This window comes from Mustela lutreola, chromosome 2 (genome assembly GCF_030435805.1).
Source record: "Mustela lutreola isolate mMusLut2 chromosome 2, mMusLut2.pri, whole genome shotgun sequence".
Taxonomy (NCBI): domain Eukaryota; kingdom Metazoa; phylum Chordata; class Mammalia; order Carnivora; family Mustelidae; genus Mustela; species Mustela lutreola.
The window spans coordinates 207141484-207159953 of record NC_081291.1 but is presented as its reverse complement, the minus strand read 5'-3'; the positions used below and the strand labels follow the sequence as shown (position 1 = coordinate 207159953).

Genomic DNA, 18470 nt, shown 5'->3' with positions numbered 1-18470 from the left:
CCTGCAGTATACCACTGATTTCTGCTCCCGTTGGCTCTCCACTATAGACCTACGTGAGCCATTTCCACACATTTGAAGCCATTCTGTACACAGCTGCCGGGACATGGAGTATAGACATGTACATAAAGCTGACCCTGGAACTCCCAAGACTAAGACGGGCGACTGGCTCTCCGGTACACTGAACAACCTAATACACAAGGGAAAAAGCAGTGAACCCCTTTTGTTGAGATGCCAAGAATGGCGTTAACTGGAACAGTGACTCAACACGTAGCTTGTGGTCCTTTCCAGTAGGAATGTATTTGACCCAGCTTCTCTGCACCTTGCCCTGTGCCTGTCTCTCCCTCTGCTGTGTCTGTATCATACGAAACATGGCAGGTCTTCCTCACCCCACAATCAATGAATATCCCTGTAATGATTTCCCCAGTTTTCTGGGCTTCTTCTTACTCTGTAGCCTCAGCTTCACCATCGTGTTCTCAAAATGCATTCCCTTGCAGAACACTCTGCTCCCAGTCTTCTTTATCTTGGCAGCCGATTTCTTTCTTGATGACATGAATTATACCATTTAGTATTGTATCTGCTGATCATCTTTCTCTCCCTGAAAGGCAGAGATCATATCCTTCTCTCTTCTAGAGCCCCAGGTCTGGCAGAAGGCCTGCTGCATAGCTGATATCCACTAACATTTGTTGAATGAAGGACTTTTATACGCTATTGTTTTAAATGTAGTAGGATGGTCTTGATTAGGCTCTTTAATCAATACAGAAAACACCTCCTTGGAGAATTTTTCACACAGATGACTGAATTGGAAAGCAGCTTGAATTAGCCTTGTGGGGAAAGAGGAGAAACCGGGAAGAACAGGGTAATTAGACCTCAGCAGGCTGGATTCTGTTCCTAGTTACGTATGACATCATAGCAGGACGTATGAGCAATACAGAAAATGAGTGGCTCTTCTGGACCGTTATCTCTGGTCTTTCAGAAATGGTAGCTCTTGAGTTTTAAGGGGAAAACAACAAAAATGTGCATTACTATTTAACTAATGGAAATAGAAAAACAGTGCCTCCCCGATCTATATATTTTTGGCTCAGATTTCTAGTCCTTTCTTTCTTTTTCTTTTTTTAAAATTTTATTTCTTTATTTGAGAGATTGGGAGTGTGAGAGAGCACAGTCAGGGGGAGCGGCAGCAGGAGAGGGAGAAGCAGACTCCCTGCTGAGCGGAGAACCCAACACGGGGCCCCATTTCAGGACTCGGGATCGTGACCTGAGCTTAACCCACTGAGCCATCCACGTACCCCTCTCGTCCTTTATTTCCAGCTGGAGGCTGGAAGCTTCTATATCACCGCCTTGCACCATGGTCCAAGCTGACCCTGTGTGTCTCCTGTCTTCGCCATCTGTTCTTCTGCTATATCCCGTTACCTCTGGTCACCCCTCTCCACCCAGTTGCTCCATCTCCACACGTCACCCTCATCCTGTCACCAGCCCCCTTTCAGCCAGTCACCAGTTCTGCTGGGTTCTTTTCCCAAACCTCTCACCTCCCACCTCCTCCCCGGCCAGGCTTCTGCAGAGCCTTCTCCCGCACCCACCTGTGACTCCCCCACCTGTACTTCTGCCATCTCAGACTTACTGCAGTACAGCTCATTTTCTGCTCTTCTGTTAAAATTTCTCTACCAGGCTCTGAATCAGTAGAAGAATGAGGTTATACAAGGTCCTTTGTAATGCGTCTACAGTTTACTCACTTCCCAGCACTCCTGTCTCCAGGCCACGCTGGGCTACCTGCCTTGCCTGCGGACACTTCTGTAGTTACACTTGCTGGGTCCTGTCTCTGCATTGCCCCTTTGTCGACGTCTGTTCACTCATCGATTCCTAGTTCATCTGTTAACCTTCTCAGTCCATCCTTCCCAAGCCCTGTTAACAGACTTGAAAAAAAAAAAAAAAAAAAAATCTATTACAGTTAAGATGTGCACAGCTCTGACCTCATTGTGTGTGCTTTTTCACCTGTCCATGTCTGCAGGACTCTGGGCCCATGGTCAGCACTGGGACTTGACTAGATGTAGTACCTAATGGAGAATAAGTCTTCATAGGTTTCCTTTTCTGAAATAGTAAACCCCAGGGAAAATATTGTAGGTGAAGAACAAATGATAACTTTTATCGACACCGTTTTCAAAACGGTATACCACTAAAAGGGAGGGGAAAAAAAACCCTATTTGTCATGCATAAATTTGAGCCATAGTTTAATACCAGCAGACAGGCGTGCTAATTAGCATTTAGGGTGTGCTTCTAAGCTCTTGGCATACATTAATTGCTCACAGCGTCTCCTGAGGGAGGTAAGGTTATCCCGTTTTAAAGATAAACTTAAGTCACAGCAGGATAAGTCACTTGACCATGGTCACACCACAGCTAGCAGGTGGCTTCCAAAAATGTGCTTTTAGGGGCACCTGGGTGGCTCAGTCGGTTAAAGCCTCTGCCTTCGGCTCAGGTCATGATCCCAGGTTCCTGAGATCGAGCCCCGCATCAGGCTCTCTGTTCAGCGGAGAGCCTGCTTCCCCTTCTCTCTCTCTGCCTGCTTCTCTGTCTACTTGTGATCTCTGTCTGTCAAATAAATAAATAAAATCTTTAAAAAAAAAAATGTGCCTTTAATTCCAGCAGTTTCCCCTCTGCAGGCCCCGGCAGACAAGACAGTGAGTGAAATGGAGTTTACCACAGTGTAATTTTTCCTTGAGAAAGAGAGGATGTTCAGAACAGCTGTTACCAGTGATTTAACCTAAAAAGTAATGCGCTTCCGCGTTCCTTTAGGGCCCCGCACCTTCTACGTGTGTTGAAGTGCTTGCAGTGTCCGCGTTTGATATTTTGACCTACAGATTTCTCAGACCGCAACTGCAGATGCTTTCAAAAATAAACTCAATAAGCCATGGAAGTGGGCTTGCTGGAAGAGGAAGAAAGTTGGCTCCCTCGTGGAGAAGGAACTAAAAGTTCTCCCTCTCCCGAGCATGCCTTCCCTGTACTTCTGGCTGATCCAAGACTGCATTGTAGTAGCAGACCACGCTTGCCTTTACTTTTTGTTTCCATCTTTCCCTACAATTTAAAATACTTCTTGGGGCATCTGGGTGGCTCAGTCGTTAGGCGTCTGTCTTTGGCTCAGGGCATGATCTCAGGGTCCTGGGATCGAACCCTGCATCAGGCTCCTTGCTCATCAGGGAGCCTGCTTCCCCCTCTCTCTCTGCCTGCCTCTCTGCCTACTTGTGATCTCTCTCTCTGTCAAATAAATAAATAAAATTTAAAATAAATTACTTTCTTTCAAGCTCTTAAACAAAGGAGCAAGGGAGGCCTTGGATTGTTTTTAGGCTAAATGGCATTTCCTACCACCTGAGGATGGGGGTGGATCTATCTGTGGGACCCTTACCTACCCGAGACACAGGGGCCGGACAAGGTGTAGCCATATAGTTCCTTGCAATGTGCAAGGAGAAGCAGAGTTCTAGGTAGAACTACTTGGTTTTTTCACAAGAGGCAAGAGGGAAGCCCCCAGAAACAGGCAGGTTCCTTCCTGTCTTGCTTTCTGGCTTTTCTGGAGGACTTTGCAGCCATTTTGTACCCAGACCATCTATTGCTTTAGATTAGTCCTTGTGTGTGTCGACACAGCGGAAAATGACGCTGGGCACAGTATGTGTGCTGAAATGACACCTGTTTGGGGCTGTGTTCTCTTATTATTCTCTTTAAACATTATACCAGTCCTCCTAACTCCCCTTTCTAGTGTACCTTATCCAGCCTCGCTGCTTCCATATTTTCCCATCGTACTTGTCATCCGTAACGTGCTCAGACATCTTTGCCTTGGTTTCTTAGATCATCACTTCTCCCCCAAGCAGACTAGAAGTGCCAGGAAGGCAGGGAGTTTTATATGTTTCCTTCCCAGAGATAACTTCTGAGTGTGGAACAGACCCTTTAGAGCCTGGTTCACACTCAAATATGGTAAATGGCTACAGACCACATACCCCCAGCTGTCCGCCCAAAATGTATACCAAGCACCTGCACTTGGCAGCCACCAGATATTTCGGTATGAGGAAGGTGCTCAAAGTTTTCTGGTGCAGCATCTGATTAACCAAGATTGGGTTTCATTTATCAAGAGCCTTAAATGACTCTGAAAGTTTTTATCACCTGAGGTGCTTCTCCTTAATCCTAGTTGATTCATAAAGCTGTCAGGGAAAAAAAAAGTGCTTTTGATTATATATGGCTCTTCATGCCTCCAAGATAGTCTTTAAAAAAGCAATTTAGCTTTTTACTATAATTATGTGCTAAACTTAATATTTTCTGAGTCTTGCCAGAATATCATTTTCCTCCTTTCAGCAGACTTTTTATGATTTAAAGTTTGAGCAGCAACTATACCACATACTTCTACATCTCTAAAACTGCATACCATTTTCCTGCAGAGCTCAAATGATACCATCTTCCCCACAAAATTAATCATTTTTTAATATTATCAGATACTGAGTCTGCCGTCAGATTTTCCCCGAGCTGCAGAAATGCCCTTCATGGCTCATTTTTCCACCCCAGATTCTATCCACTATCAATCCCAGCATCTTAGGTCCTTAACGCTCGGGATTTGGAACAGCCCTTTATCTATCCCAGACCAGCCATAGCTGAAGAAGCCCCAGCGATTTTCTGGGAACTCTTCTCCAGCCTTTAATTTGTCTCATGTCTTAGGGCTATTACTTAAATTGTTTTTCTCAATTGCTGGAATATTACTGTTTCAAAGATTTCATTTATTTGAGGAAGAGTGAGCAAGCTTGAGGGAGCGTGCAAGGGGGAGGGGCAGAGAGAGAAGCAGACGCCCCGCTGAGCGGGGAGCCCGATGCGGGACTCGATCCTAGGACCTGAACTGAAAGCAGACGCTTAACCAGCTGGGCCACCCAGGCGCCCCTGAAGTACTCTTGTTATGAGTACCTAGTGAGATGGTGGAGAAAAGAAAAATTGTCTGTCTCGTGTTCTACCCAGGTGCTACTAATTTACACCAAGGCTGGGGTTCCTCCTCTCATCTCTGCTTACTTTAGCTGCATCCTTCAGAATTTGACTAAATCAAACACAGCGGAGTATATAGGCCAGTCTGAAGAGAAGTTGATTTCATACTGAAGCACCATTTTTATAATCTTCAATTTTCTTTCATGCCTGGCACCTTTCAGTGAATGCAGTTAATTTTATTCTTAGTATTGGCAAAAACCTGAGTAGCCCATACACACATGAATTTAATACTGGCTTCTATAGTAGTAGTCTATTAATATCATTGTGCCGTGTGGTACCAGAATTCTGAAAATACAGTCTGGTACAGGGTATTTTTTTTTAACTTTAAAGATTAAGTAATTCTGTATTCTCTAAAAATCTTGCCTAGGACTACCTAACATCCGACCCTTTCATGTTTCTCATAAAGAAGAACATCAGACTGTATGCAGTTGTTTAGAGTACACCAATTCAGAGTGTTCTGGAAGAATATCTCAGTAGTATATAATCTTATCGTTCATTCATTTAACATGTATTTTTTGAGCTATTTTTTCTTTCTTTTTTTTTTTTTTTTTTTGAGCTATTTTCGATAGCTGTAATTTGAGCTATTCCCTATGTCACAGAATGTGCACGTGCTGTGTGTGACCTTTGCTTTGTCACATCTTCTGTGGTGCTCATGGTGGGTCAGGTGCTGTTCTAAGTGCATTACAAATATTATCCCAGTTTATGCCTCCTCATACCCCTATGAATGCAAGTAGCTCCTGTAAAGTTTGCCATCTTATAGATGAAGAGAAGGAGGCACAGAAAGGTTAACTGACTTGCTCAAGATCACAGAGCCAGGATTCAAGTCCAGCAGCCCCAGAGTTCGTATTTTTAACCATGCTGCAAGATTTCCTGTTTCCTTGGACCCTGTGTTCTGCTGGCCCCAAAGGAGGCAAGAAGCAGGAATCACTGTCATTTCTGCACTGGAATTTTAGAACTTGGACATCTTAGAGGCCACTTAGAGGTCACTTTGTTTTATTTGATCTCATTTCAAATCAGGACAAAGCACAATCGTATGTTTCTTTCCATACTCACCTCATCCCATAGTCTATCTTCTATGCAAAAAGTTAGCACACTTTCTTTAAAGGGCCAGATAATAAACACTTTAGGCTCTGCAGGCCATATACCATCTCTGTGACATGCTTTTTTTTTTTTTTTTATCATAATCTTTTAAAAATGTAAAATCTACTCTTAGCTTATAGAGTGTTTAAAAATGAACCATGAGCCATCTGCTCCGTGCCATTGATTAAGTGTACTTCTTTGGTTACTCTTTGTTCTTGTCAGCTGACTCTGTTTCAGACTCTCACATTTTCCACCCTCCTACCACAGGACCTTTGCATATGTTCTGCCTACAATGTCTGTGGAGAATGGTCATGAGCCCCCAGACCTTATCAACCTTGGCCTTCTCTAGGTCACATTTCAGCCCTCCCTTCCTCATGGATGTCTTACTGCATATCCCAGGTCCGGTCAGATCTTACTTTTTTGGGTTTCCTAGCCATTCATGATTGCTATCCCCATAATACTATCATATTTATTGGACAGTGACATCATTGTCCTTTTGGCTGTTAGCCCTGTGAGTGACCCTTGCTCCCCAGGGTGTTTCTCCCAGAGCAGTGCCCTAGTTTCTACTCTTGCCTCCCTAAAGTCTGCTCTCCACTCAGCAACCAGAGCCATCTTTAAAACTTAAATCTGGGAGCACCTGGGTGGCTCAGTGGGTTAAGCCTCTGCCTTCGGTTCAGGTCATGATCTCAGGGTCCTGAGATGGAGCCCCACATCTGGCTCTCTGCTCGGCAGGGAGCCTGCTTCCCCCTCTCTCTCTGCCTGCCTCTCTGCCTACTTGTGATCTCTGTCTGTCAAATAAATAAATAAAGTCTTTAAAAAAAAAAAACTTAAATCTGATTGAGTCATTTCTGTTAAAACGTGAGTAAACTTGCTGTTTCTTTACATAACCAGTGCGGCCTTCCTGGGTCACGCCCTTCCTGTCTGTCTCCACCACCTTACCTTATACTTCATCCCCTCGTCCACTGCCCCCTAAGTTCATTGTCTTTCTCCCCATCATGCTAAGCCTGACCTCTGGCCAGAGCCTTTGCATTTGTTCTTCCTCTTGCCCCAACCGACCCCCTCACCTGGACTCTTTCAGCCTTCTGTGTCCTGGTGGCCTTCCCTTGCCCATCCTATTTTCCGTGCTGCCCCCATTCCCTCCCCACACATCTGTTACAGTCACCAGTTAGTAGATTAGCCCCCTTTCCTTTTTCTGTATATTTTTGACTTTATTTTTTCTTATTTATTTGCTCATACTGTGCCTCACGCACTAAAATATATGTTCCAGGAAAGTAGAGGCTCTGTCCTGCTCACACATCTATCGTTAGTCTCTGGACTAGCACCTGGCACTTGGCGAAAGCACCACAAATAGTGTCGGTTGGATGCCTAATGGCATGTGGCGTCGAGAGCCACTTAATAGAATGGCTCAGTGGGGCACCTGGGTGGCTCAGTTGGTGGAGCGTCTGTCTTCTGCTCAGAGTCTTGTTCCCAGAGTCCTGGGATCAAGCCCTGCTTGTGCTCTCTCTCTTTGTCAAAGGAATAAATAAAATCTTAAAAAAAAAAGAATGGCTCAGTGGCTGGTAAATTAATGCATGACCCCTTTTTTGCTCGTTAACAATTGTTTCAACTCGAATACTTCACTATCCATTGACTAAAGAAAAAACATCTTGATCTCTGCAATTTAGCATACCTCACTATTAAAATTCATGCCATGTTGAATTCTGTTATAGTCAAGCTTAAGTATTCATTCTTCCTGATTGTGCGTTACACGGATACCCCTCCCTCATCCTCACCCGCTTTTTCACCGGCCTACCTGCTCAGACCCTTCTGGCTCACCAGAATTACTTTCCCCTTTAAATTTCTAAAGCATTCAGTAGGGAGTGTGTCTGTTACTCATACAGTAATCAGTGTAGATTCTCTCGCCCAGAAGAGACATTCCAATTAAATATGTAACAATGATGATACATTCTCATTTCAGACTAAGGTTGTCTATATCTCATCCGTAATGCTTGAGTCATGGATTTTTGGTGTCTCCGTTTTGTGAATGAATTCTGGTGTCTCCTGCTTCTCTCCCTGAAGCAGGAATCCAGAAGCTGGCACCTGGGGTAAGCATCTGAACCAGTGGCAAGGAATGCCTTTAGCTGCAGATAACCGAAACCTTGGTCATTAGTGTAGGAGGGAGCCCCAGGCTGGGGCAGTGATGCAGAGATCTTTTTTTTATCTGTCCCGCCTCCCGGTCCTTATCAGCTTCTACATCTGGATGTTTATCAATTAATTAACCTTGTCAGATGGCCCTCGCCCAGCTAGGGAGAAAGTAGAGAGATAAAGGGCAAAGGAACAAGGGCTCCGGGACTCCTCGGTGCGATGAGCCTTCTCATCTGGAAAATGAAGCCTTCCGAGAAACCCCAGCTAGAGGTCCAAGCAGATGTCTGGCGGCGTCTGATTATCCAGAGACTTGGCAGTCACACTGGCCTTTGTTTTTCTCCAAGGGAGACCAGTGGAATGGTTTGGCGCCTTCTTTTCTCTGGTCGAAGAAGGGCTGAGGGCAGGGGTCAGATATGGCTTTGGTGTAGCTTATCAACAGTTTCTGCTACAGCACATTTTTCAGGCAGGAGAGGAGGCTAATCAAATCTCAGAGATCCTTTAAATGAAAAATTAATAGTACCTACTGACTGAGTCAGCATGACTATCCTGAAACTCAGTAGACTACTAAAGAGAAATCTGTGGGGATCTGTTTTTATATGATATTATTATCTGTAGGCTGGAGAGATTCTAATAGTATAACATTAAAGGCAGGTAACTTTCTTTTTCACCAACATGTGGTGGATTGAATCCTATATGAGCTTCAAATTCAAATTCATTTATAAAATATATGTATCAATGAATTAATTAACTTGGAGAATTAACTAGTTAACCAGTTCACTCTAGTTAGTGAGGCCATGGTTAGAGAAGTCATACACACACACACACACACGTTACATGTATATATACATGTATATTTATATGTATGTACAACTATATACATATATTCATGTGTGTATATATATATATATACATAATTATATTCCCTTCAGATAGTGAAAAATTTTCACGAGTGAAAAGATTCATATATATTATTATATGTAATTACTATATATAATTATATATAGTTTATTGTATCTACATACCATTGTTATTATCATTATCATTACCATTGTTATTATTATTATTTGCCTTCTACCTAAATAATTTGAGGATTGGGGGTTTGGAGTACGGGTTTTTTTTTTTTGTTTTTTTTTGTTGTTTTTTTTCTTCACATTTGGAGTCCCAGAAAATACAATTTTATCAATTAAAGAGCTCTCATTCCTGCTCAGTCCTGAGAATATTAGTGGAACAGTATAGTAACAGTATCCTCTCCCTTTGACCCCTCGTTCCTAAACTGTAACTTATGTAAAGAGAAATACCTAAAGAGTTACAGAAAGAGCAGGGTACCTAACCCAGTACCCAACTCCGTGGGTTTTCAAAACCGAACACATGCCAGAGAGCTGACCCTCAGATCCCGGTGCAGCCTGGCCAGCCCCCAGAGGCCTCTGTCCTGTCCCCCTGCCAAGTTACAGATGCCCACTCCCATCACCAATGGGCAGCCCCTCCCGTGAGCTCTGGCAGCAGCGTGGAGGGCTGCCCGTTTTCGTAGCTTATATAAATGGCATCAGGCCGCGTGTCCAGTTGTGCGTCCGATTCCTAACAGTGCCTTTCTGTGGGAGAGGCTCTGGCTTTTTCTTACTTAACTCTACCCCTCCTGAATCTTTTGCTCAGAACCCTGAAGACTAAGCTTCCATTCTTTTACCTTTTCTCAGTTTTCTGGCAACTTCTAACTTTCCTAATTTCACAGCAGTATTTTGGATCGTGCTTTCTCCTGGAACACACTGACTCCTCCATCGTTGTACTCTCCAGGTTAAACTCTGGGAGCACCAGGAACCGGGGCAGAAGGGAAAAGGGTTTGGTTTGTTTACCTTTTGAAACATTTGCTTTATCTTTGCTCTCTGTTTCTGACTCTCCAAGAGGCTTTCTTCCCCTTTCTAGTTCAGTAAACATACGTGAGTCCCAGCATCTTCCTCTTGAGGCTCGCCCCTTTGGTCCTGGGTTGGTCTTACATTTTGGGAATTGAAAGCAGTTCGGTTTCCTCTCACCGCCTGCCCCCCCACACCCCCATCACCAGGGTGTTGGAGTCCTGTGCTTGTCCAGTTTACCTAAACCACAGGAATCACAGCTTCCTGGATGTCGCTTCCTCTCCTTTGTCCTACGAAAGGGCAGCAGAAAGTCAGTCTTAGCAGACACTAGGAAAGAGTAAATACAGCTCTTTTAGAGAATGCAAATAGTGAATTGTTTTGCATGACTTAAACAGAAAGGAATTAAAACTGGTATCTGAAGGGAACATCGGGCAAGCAAGGGCAAGTGGAATCTGTCAAGGTCAGCCTTTATTTAGAAATACAAGGAGAGTCACCTTTGTGATGGAGTATATCCTTCATCAGAGTAAACTCTCACGTGCTGACACATAAAATTTCATTATCAGTAATATATTTCCTCCTAGAAATGTCCCTTTGACCCTTTAACCTTCTTTATTAAAGTCAGAAACTCCTGAGATGATCAGCATTTTCCCCTCATTCTTCAGAAGTATTTCTCATTATTGGACTTTAAAGGCCATAAAAGCTGTCTCCTACAAATTGACAGATGCTAAGATGTGTGAATGTGATACGAATATTCCACCGTGTTCCACTAAGGGATTGTGTCATTGTGAGTTCTTTGATTATTTACAAGGAAATCATGATGCCTAACCCCACGCTTCCCTCAACGGGCCCCTCCTCGGCATTTCCTTGCACCTTGCAAGCCGCTTTCCAAAACAGCTCACCTGAGTCACGTCGCTGAATGGAGCTGCCCCGCAGTAGAAGAGTTGGTGGAAAAGTCCATCTCTCTCACCTTTCTGTGTTCCCTGCTATCTGTGAAATCTGAGGTTAGCAGCAAAATGCCAGTGTGTTTGGCATTCTTCGGGAAGATGCAGCATCATTACAACATAACTGTGAGCTGCTGGTTTAATTGTGTCCAAACAGATAATTGAATTCATGGACATCTAAATTTAATTCCAGAAATCAAAGCTATGGTAATAAGAACTGGACCTGAGTTCTCGTAGGCCAAGTAATTTAATTCCTCAGCCAGTTGAACTATTATGTATCTCTGTTCCTTGTTATTATGCGAGTAAATTGCTTAGGCAGATGCTGTGATGGATGATGGGTATATATTGCACTCTTTGTGTGTGTGTGGCTAGACACATGTTAGAAACACAGCTCTTTTCACAAACACTTTCCTGGAGCATTAGGTGCAACAGTCAGGTGATGAAAGGAGAGGTTGAGGCAGGCTCCCGGGAGTACCCACAGCCCTGTTTTAACTGTCCCACCTGGAAGCACAGTGCGGTTGTATCCCCAGATGACATAGATCGCATACTGGGACCTGTCATTCCGTTCACGCTGCAAGACAGTGGGCGTGCTCACTTCATGGCTTAAGAATACTGGTTTGGTTTGATTTTTCCTTGGCTTTACCTCAATTTTGTATTTAATTTAGAGCTGAATAGTATTGGTGCCTGTAATTTGATTGAAAACAGAAGAGAATAAGTTGGCTGGTGGCATGCATCGGATCATTATTCTGTGCACAGTAATACATCATTGAGGTTCTGTAGAAAAATGAGGCAGGGTACTAGGTAAAATTTGGAGCATCTGAGTGAGAAACCGTTAAGTTCAGAATTCTTTGGAAATGTTGCATCGGTGAGACTTTTTTGTACAGGAATTCAGGTAATCAATTAATAATGATGGCACCCCATTTATCTTTAAGCAGATGAAGTTTTTATATCAACTGGTTATCAGTGCCAGCATTTTCCCTTCTTACCTTTTCCTTCTTGGTCTTGTGGAAATGTTAAAATAACTGATTAGGTCTTCTGTATTACACGTCATTTATTAATACACTAATAAATTATGATTAATGTTATTCTGCTTGTAAGTTCCTCCTTTTTCTCTAGCCACATGCTTCAACTTCTTTGGATGTATTCATTTATTATCCTTGCTTCATATTTAACCAGAATGAGAAAGGTGTTCCACTCGCCAAGCAGGACACGTATCTATAGAACATCTATAAAAGTTCCTTATATTATGAGTTAATCGATTAAAGGAATTCTTCTGGTGCTATATTCCATCTTCTTACATACCTTTTTCTTTTTCGTCCTCCGCAAAATGACTTGTAGCTGTCCTTCTGGCTCAGTTTTGGGGAGCCTTTTGCCTTCATCCTTTCTGTCTTCCCACACCATGGAATCCTACTGTTCTCGTTCCCCAGCATGTTTGAAATCTGACTCCCTACACACTGCCCCACCAGCTTTTCCTAGGTGAGAGTCAGCTGTGGGGTAATAATTCCCCACTATTTTTTCCATGCAAACTTGTCAGCATGGCAGCCCCTCCGTCTTACTCTGGTGGTGCTTCTTGTCAAACGAGACCCATGGCAGAGGCTCCGCTCGGTTGCACAGCTTTTGCCTGTATTGTTTCTGTGATCCGAGCAAGGATGCAACATGGATTTCTCCCGTCTGGCCAGATGGTGTGTGATATAGATGCTTCTACTGTTTAACACGTTCCTATCTTCATTTATCACCTCTCAGATGCTCTCGACCATGTCTGCGCTGCAGGTGCACAATTTCCACAAGGATATCTTACTGGGGCTTTCTCATTTTGTCCCAGACATACCCCTCTTCCTCCATCCACATGTGCCGATTTATTTCTTACCGCTGTGCATCAGTAGATACATATTTAATGCCTTAGGTATTATTTCTGATCCCCTTCCCAATTGCACTGTGATTTACTGACTGTTACCATTCTTCTCAACATTGCATATTCCAGTGGTTCTCAGAGTATCATCCCCTAATTTTCAGCGTCAAATCACCCAGGAAGTTGTTAGAAATGCAAATTCTCAGGTCCCATCCTAGACACACTAATCCAGAAACCCTGAAGAATGACGCCCAGTGCTCAGTGTTTCAGGAAGCCTTCCAAGTGGTTCTGATAGCCGCTGACATTTGAGAACCACTGAAATACTCGATAATCTACAGCACTTACCCAAGAGGGAAGAGTAGGGAGCACAGCTCTGTAGTTTCAGTAGGCATCCCTGACAGCTCGGTCTTACAGATTTAGTTACCCCAGTTTTTTCTTCCTCGTCCATATCCAGTTGAAACTTTGAATCGCAATATTTGACCCAGTTTCCACCTTTACTATCTACCATGCAGATGCTGTGTGGTATTTTCATATGCAGGATGAGAAGTCATCCGCACACAGTGAATTCAGTTTGGGTATTCTCCTTCCTCTATCCTGCTGAATAGGCTTTATTTTTCTAGAGCAGCTTTAGGTTTACAGAAAATTTGAGCAGGAAGTACAGAGCGATGCTCTTCCCCCCTCCCCCGCCTCCCCGGCCACTCCCACATTTCCTCTGTTGTTAACATTTTCATGAGTTTGGTACATCTGATACATCAGTATCAATACATTAGTTCCTAGAGGTCACTCTTTGTGTTGTGCAGTTCCGTTTGGTTTTGACAAATGCATGTGTCCTGTGTTTACTGTTAGAGTATCATACAGAGTAATTTTCCTGCTGCTGTACAAATCCCCTGTGCTCTACCTGTTCATCCCTCCGTTTTTCACCCTGATCCCTCAGGAACCATGGGAACCAATGGTCTCCATAATTTTTGCCTTTTCCAGAATATCGTATAATTGGAATCATGGTATAGCCTTTTTGCAACTATGTAAACTAAGAAGAGCTGAGGCCAGGGGTAAAACACTATAGAATTGGGGCACCTGGGGTGTCTCACTTGGTTAAGCATCTGCTTTTGATTCAAGTCATGATCCTGGCGTCCTGGGATCGAGCCCCACATCCGGTTCTCTGCTCAGCAGGGCGCATGCTTCTCCCTTTCCCTCTGCCCCTCCACTTGTGCTCTTTCTCTCCCTCACTCTGTCTCTCAAATAAATAAATAAAATCTTAAACAAACAAACAAACCCCAGAACACTGTAGATCTGCTGCACTGGGATTCATACTCTGACCTACCGGCTTCGAGCCTTGTGTATGTTTATCCTTTGGTGCCACAGTCCCTCTCGAATTACCAAAATCCTTTGCTATAGAGCCCCCTCCCTCTTTCCTGAAATTTGTTTAAATGACTGTTACTGTTATTTTTATTTCCTGCTCCAGCGAAGACAAAGTAGTAGAAGTAGCAGAGGAGGAGGAAGTGGCTGACGTTGAGGAGGAAGAAGCCGAGGATGATGAGGACGACGAGGATGGTGATGAGGTGGAAGAAGAGGCGGAAGAACCCTACGAAGAGGCCACGGAGAGAACCACCAGCATCGCCACGACCACCACCACCACCACGGAGTCTGTGGAAGAGGTGGTCCGAGGTAACTCCCTGTTTACTTGGATCTCCCCTGTTAGGGAAAAGGGAAGCCTCATGCCAGAGTCTGACATTTCTCTCCGGCCTACCACCACCGCCTTCCCCCACCAAAAATAAAATTCAGAGTCACAAGTCTTGTGCTTGTTAAACTCTCTTGGGTCTAACAAGCCGTCCACCCATTCATTTCAGGTAACGTGCAGTCCTGATTTAAGCCTGTTCTGTGCCTTGTTGATGCTGCTGGGCACATCCCGCCTTGTTCTGCAGGACCCCGCCCAAGCAGCTGCGGTCTCTCCTGGCAGAGGCCGCCTTAGGTGACCTCCGTGGCATGCCCCCGTAGTGGGAATTTATTACTATCCGACTCCCTGTTGCCTCTTTTACCACCTGGACTACGAGCTCCCTGAGGGCTAGGACTGGCTTTTACGGATTATCGCGCAGAGGGCCTGCCTTGTAGAAAGTTTTAGTTAAATCTTAGCGGAGTGAATAGTTGGAATGAACTTTCGTTAAAGAAGAACAGCATTTGGTGAGGTATCACTTATTTTTTGCTGTGAAATTTAACTTGGATGATGTTTGTGTTGTCTTTACACTGCTTTATTGAGGGGACTGGCAGTGCCTTCTTTGAGAGGTAGATGGTGTGTTAGTTATCTTCAGACTTTTTCTTCTGTTTAATTAATGCTCCTGTTAAGAATGTTGGGACATGAATGAACTAACAGACTTCCTCTTGTCTCCGTGAAATAAAAGCAAGCATTGAGTTTACAGTAAACAACCAAATAGTATCATAGCAACTAGTGAACCATTGGGTCACAGTTCTTCAAGGTTATGCATTTATTTTGCAAATGGTGATAGACCTTCGTAGAATTAGAGGGGGTGAATACACATGGATGGAATTTAAATGTATTCAGATACTTCTCAAGTCCGTGCACACGTGTTACAGCATTGTGAGTCTTCCCCTCACTTTTTATTGAGGTAAGATGAGTTCAGCTCTGTTGTTAAATTAGAGCTTACCATGGGTTACTTTCTCTGCCTTAAGTAGATTTCTGATGATCACTGCACTTTTTATACCTTCATTGAGGCATAATTTACATATAAAATCCACTCATTTTTCAGTATTTAAGTGTATAACTCGGAGGCTTTAATAAATTTACCAAATCATGCGACCATCGTCACAATCCAGTCTTGGAACGTTTCCGTCACCCGGTAGGCTTCTTCCTCCCGTCCGGTTCGTCCTCGTTCTCACCGCCAACCCTACGCAACACATCAGTCTGTTTCATGACTTGACCGATTTGCTTTTCTAGACGTTTGATACAAGCGGCGTCCTACATGGCCTTCTGTGCTGGATTGTTTTTGAGGTTCTGTGCTTGAACCTATAGTTTTGAAAATGGAGGTGATTCCAAGTGGGACACTCAGAATTAATTTAAAAATTCATTGAAAGAGTCACATATTCGTTACAAAATAGAGTAGAAGATAGATTGCTTTGCTGCATTGTTCCCCACGTAATGCAACTTCTTTTGGCATTTAGCACCTAAAGACTTTCGTAAGCTGGTACACATTTTGTTTGAACCATGGTTTTTTTCCATACACAAAGCATCCTTTCCTGGAGTGTGTTTCGTGTGCCTCTTAGGACCATCTGTGGTTAATGAACTTGCTAGTTTCTATTTTCCTAGCAGGGAAAGGACAGATTTTTTAGAGCTTCTCCTCCTGAAACCTCCAGGATGTGTGACTACAGATTACAGGACCTAGTATTCTGCAGTGGCTCGGAAGTTCTCATGGTCTCCACCAAGAGAGCGGTTTACATAATCAATGCCCACTTACTCAACACTCATTTTTGGAGCACCTTTTTTGGTATAAGCCATTTTGCTGAGCTTAATGGATCCCATGATGAGAATACACAGGAGAGCCGACCCTCATGGATGTTCAAATCTGGTAGGAAATTTAACTTAAAGAAACATGAAGTCATCTGTGTTTAACAGTATGAGCCCAGTGCCTACTGCAAAGAGTAAGCCATGAGAGAAGGCTCTACAGAGGAGACAGCATCTGGATTAGAAGTAGAAGAACTCGGAGTAGGTCTACCCGTGCATTGTATTCTAGTCAAGATAGCAACCCAAGTTTGCCATGGGAAGGTACAAGACATGATTGGGAGACAAGGTCCGTCTGATTTAAACAGGAGCGGATGTCTCTAGATGAGACAGTTACAGGAAGATTAGGCTAGGGCTAAAATGTGGAGAATCGCAACGTCAGGCTGGCAAGTTTGAGTATCAGCTGAAGTGATCACTTCGGGACCTTTTGTGTATGTGCTGAGGATTTTTCTGGTAGAAACAATGAAGAGATTTTGTTATGTTACTGCTGTGAGAGGATGGGTGAACAGGGAGTAGCTTAATTAATGCAGTAGAATGAGAAAGTGCCACATAAACTTAATGCAGATATTCCAAACCAAGCCCAAGTTCTCTTGAGATAATATGGTCGTCTTATGTTCTAAATAAGTCCAGTTCTTTTGCGTGAGTTTTTCTCTCAATGTGGCATTATTAGCTAAGATAGAACATAGAGACATATAGGTTACAATATTTTCTGTAGAAAGATGAAGGCAATTAAAATAGTTTTTTTTTTTTTTTTAAATCTCCAGCCTAGGTGGTTGTTTTTTTGTTTTGTTTTGTATTTAAGAAGCTTAGCCCTAGAAGGTAACAAGTTGATAATGTTAATGGCAAGAAAAGCAGTTAACAGTGACCTTCTAAACACACAACATGGTCATTTACAGTATCTACTGTTAATGCTAGAAACAGAAAAGCTTTTATTTTTTTTAATTAATTAATTAATTTATTTGTCAGAGAGAGAGTGCACAAACAGAGAGAGCAGCAGGCAGAGCAGGCGGAGGGAGAAGCAGGTTCCTCGCCAAACAAGGAGTCCAGTGCGGGGCTTGATCCCAGGACCTGGAATCATGACCTGACCCGAAGGCAGATGCTTAACCAGCTGAGCCACCCAGGTGGCTCTAGAAGAGCTTTTAATAGGAATCCATCCATCCCATGAGAGACTCCTGAAATGGACAGAAGTATAATTGAGGCAAGGCCTTCTGGGAAAGGAACATGGTATGTTGGGTCCATGTCAGAGAGTTGCCTGTATTCCCAGCTAACTCTTCTCTGATGAAGAAGACAGCAGTGCCATTCCTGATTGCTGACTTTGTCAAACTTGACTTAGAAGGAGCCTGCTGAAAATAAAAATAAGAAGCAACTTGCAAAGAAGAGATATTGAAAAGAGGTTCACAATCTAGTTTTCAACGTTAATGTTTCAGTGCCTGAGAGAAAATGTGATTTACAGCCCTACTTAATAAGAAAATTGTTTCTTCATTACCAGCATATTACCACTAATACAATTCCTTAATTTGCTTCATAACAAAAACTCAATCGTTCTATAACCTGTTTAAATTTGAATGAAATAGGTAGAGGGAAGGAGAGTATAGAACATTTCGGCGTGGTCATAAAATTTTCCGCTGTATTGTATTAGAATCAATGATGCTGAAATGGGAGATGTCAGTTCTAACTCGGTTACCAATTTCAGGGGAAAAACTGAGCACCTCCTACATCCATCTAGCTTTAGGATTTATTGGTTTGGGTCCTTCAGAAAAACTTGGATATTGATCCTGTGGAATAAACCAATACCAATTTGAGTAAAACAGCAGTATATCAGATGCTTGCTCCTGATTTTCTGTGATTCCAGAAGGGATAGCACTTCATAACCCAAGATGTCAGGGCAATTTCTGACTCAACCATAGATTCTAAACTCTGATTAAACTTTGGTATTATAATAAGCGACATAATGTTTGATTTATTCTTGCCTGTTTTGTTCATATAGAATGAGTCTGCTTTTTTGCTTCTGCTCATTTATTCAGCAAGTAATCACTGTGCCCCTGCTGACCCCAGGCACTCCACTACTGTAGGAAAGTGTGGTGGGGAGCTAGCTGTGGTGGAAGATGGACCTGCCT

The 18470-nt window shown here is 43.3% G+C and overlaps 1 protein-coding gene across 6 annotated transcripts in view; it reads left to right on the top strand.

Moving 5' to 3' along the window:
- Positions 1-18470, top strand: part of APP (amyloid beta precursor protein) — a 264540-nt gene that overhangs the window by 133694 nt on the left and 112376 nt on the right. For all 6 annotated transcript variants that reach the window (XM_059164528.1, XM_059164527.1, XM_059164526.1 and 3 more), the window contains exon 6: positions 14305-14507. In XM_059164528.1, coding sequence (XP_059020511.1) covers positions 14305-14507 — 203 coding nt within the window. The remainder of the gene's footprint in view (positions 1-14304; positions 14508-18470) is intronic.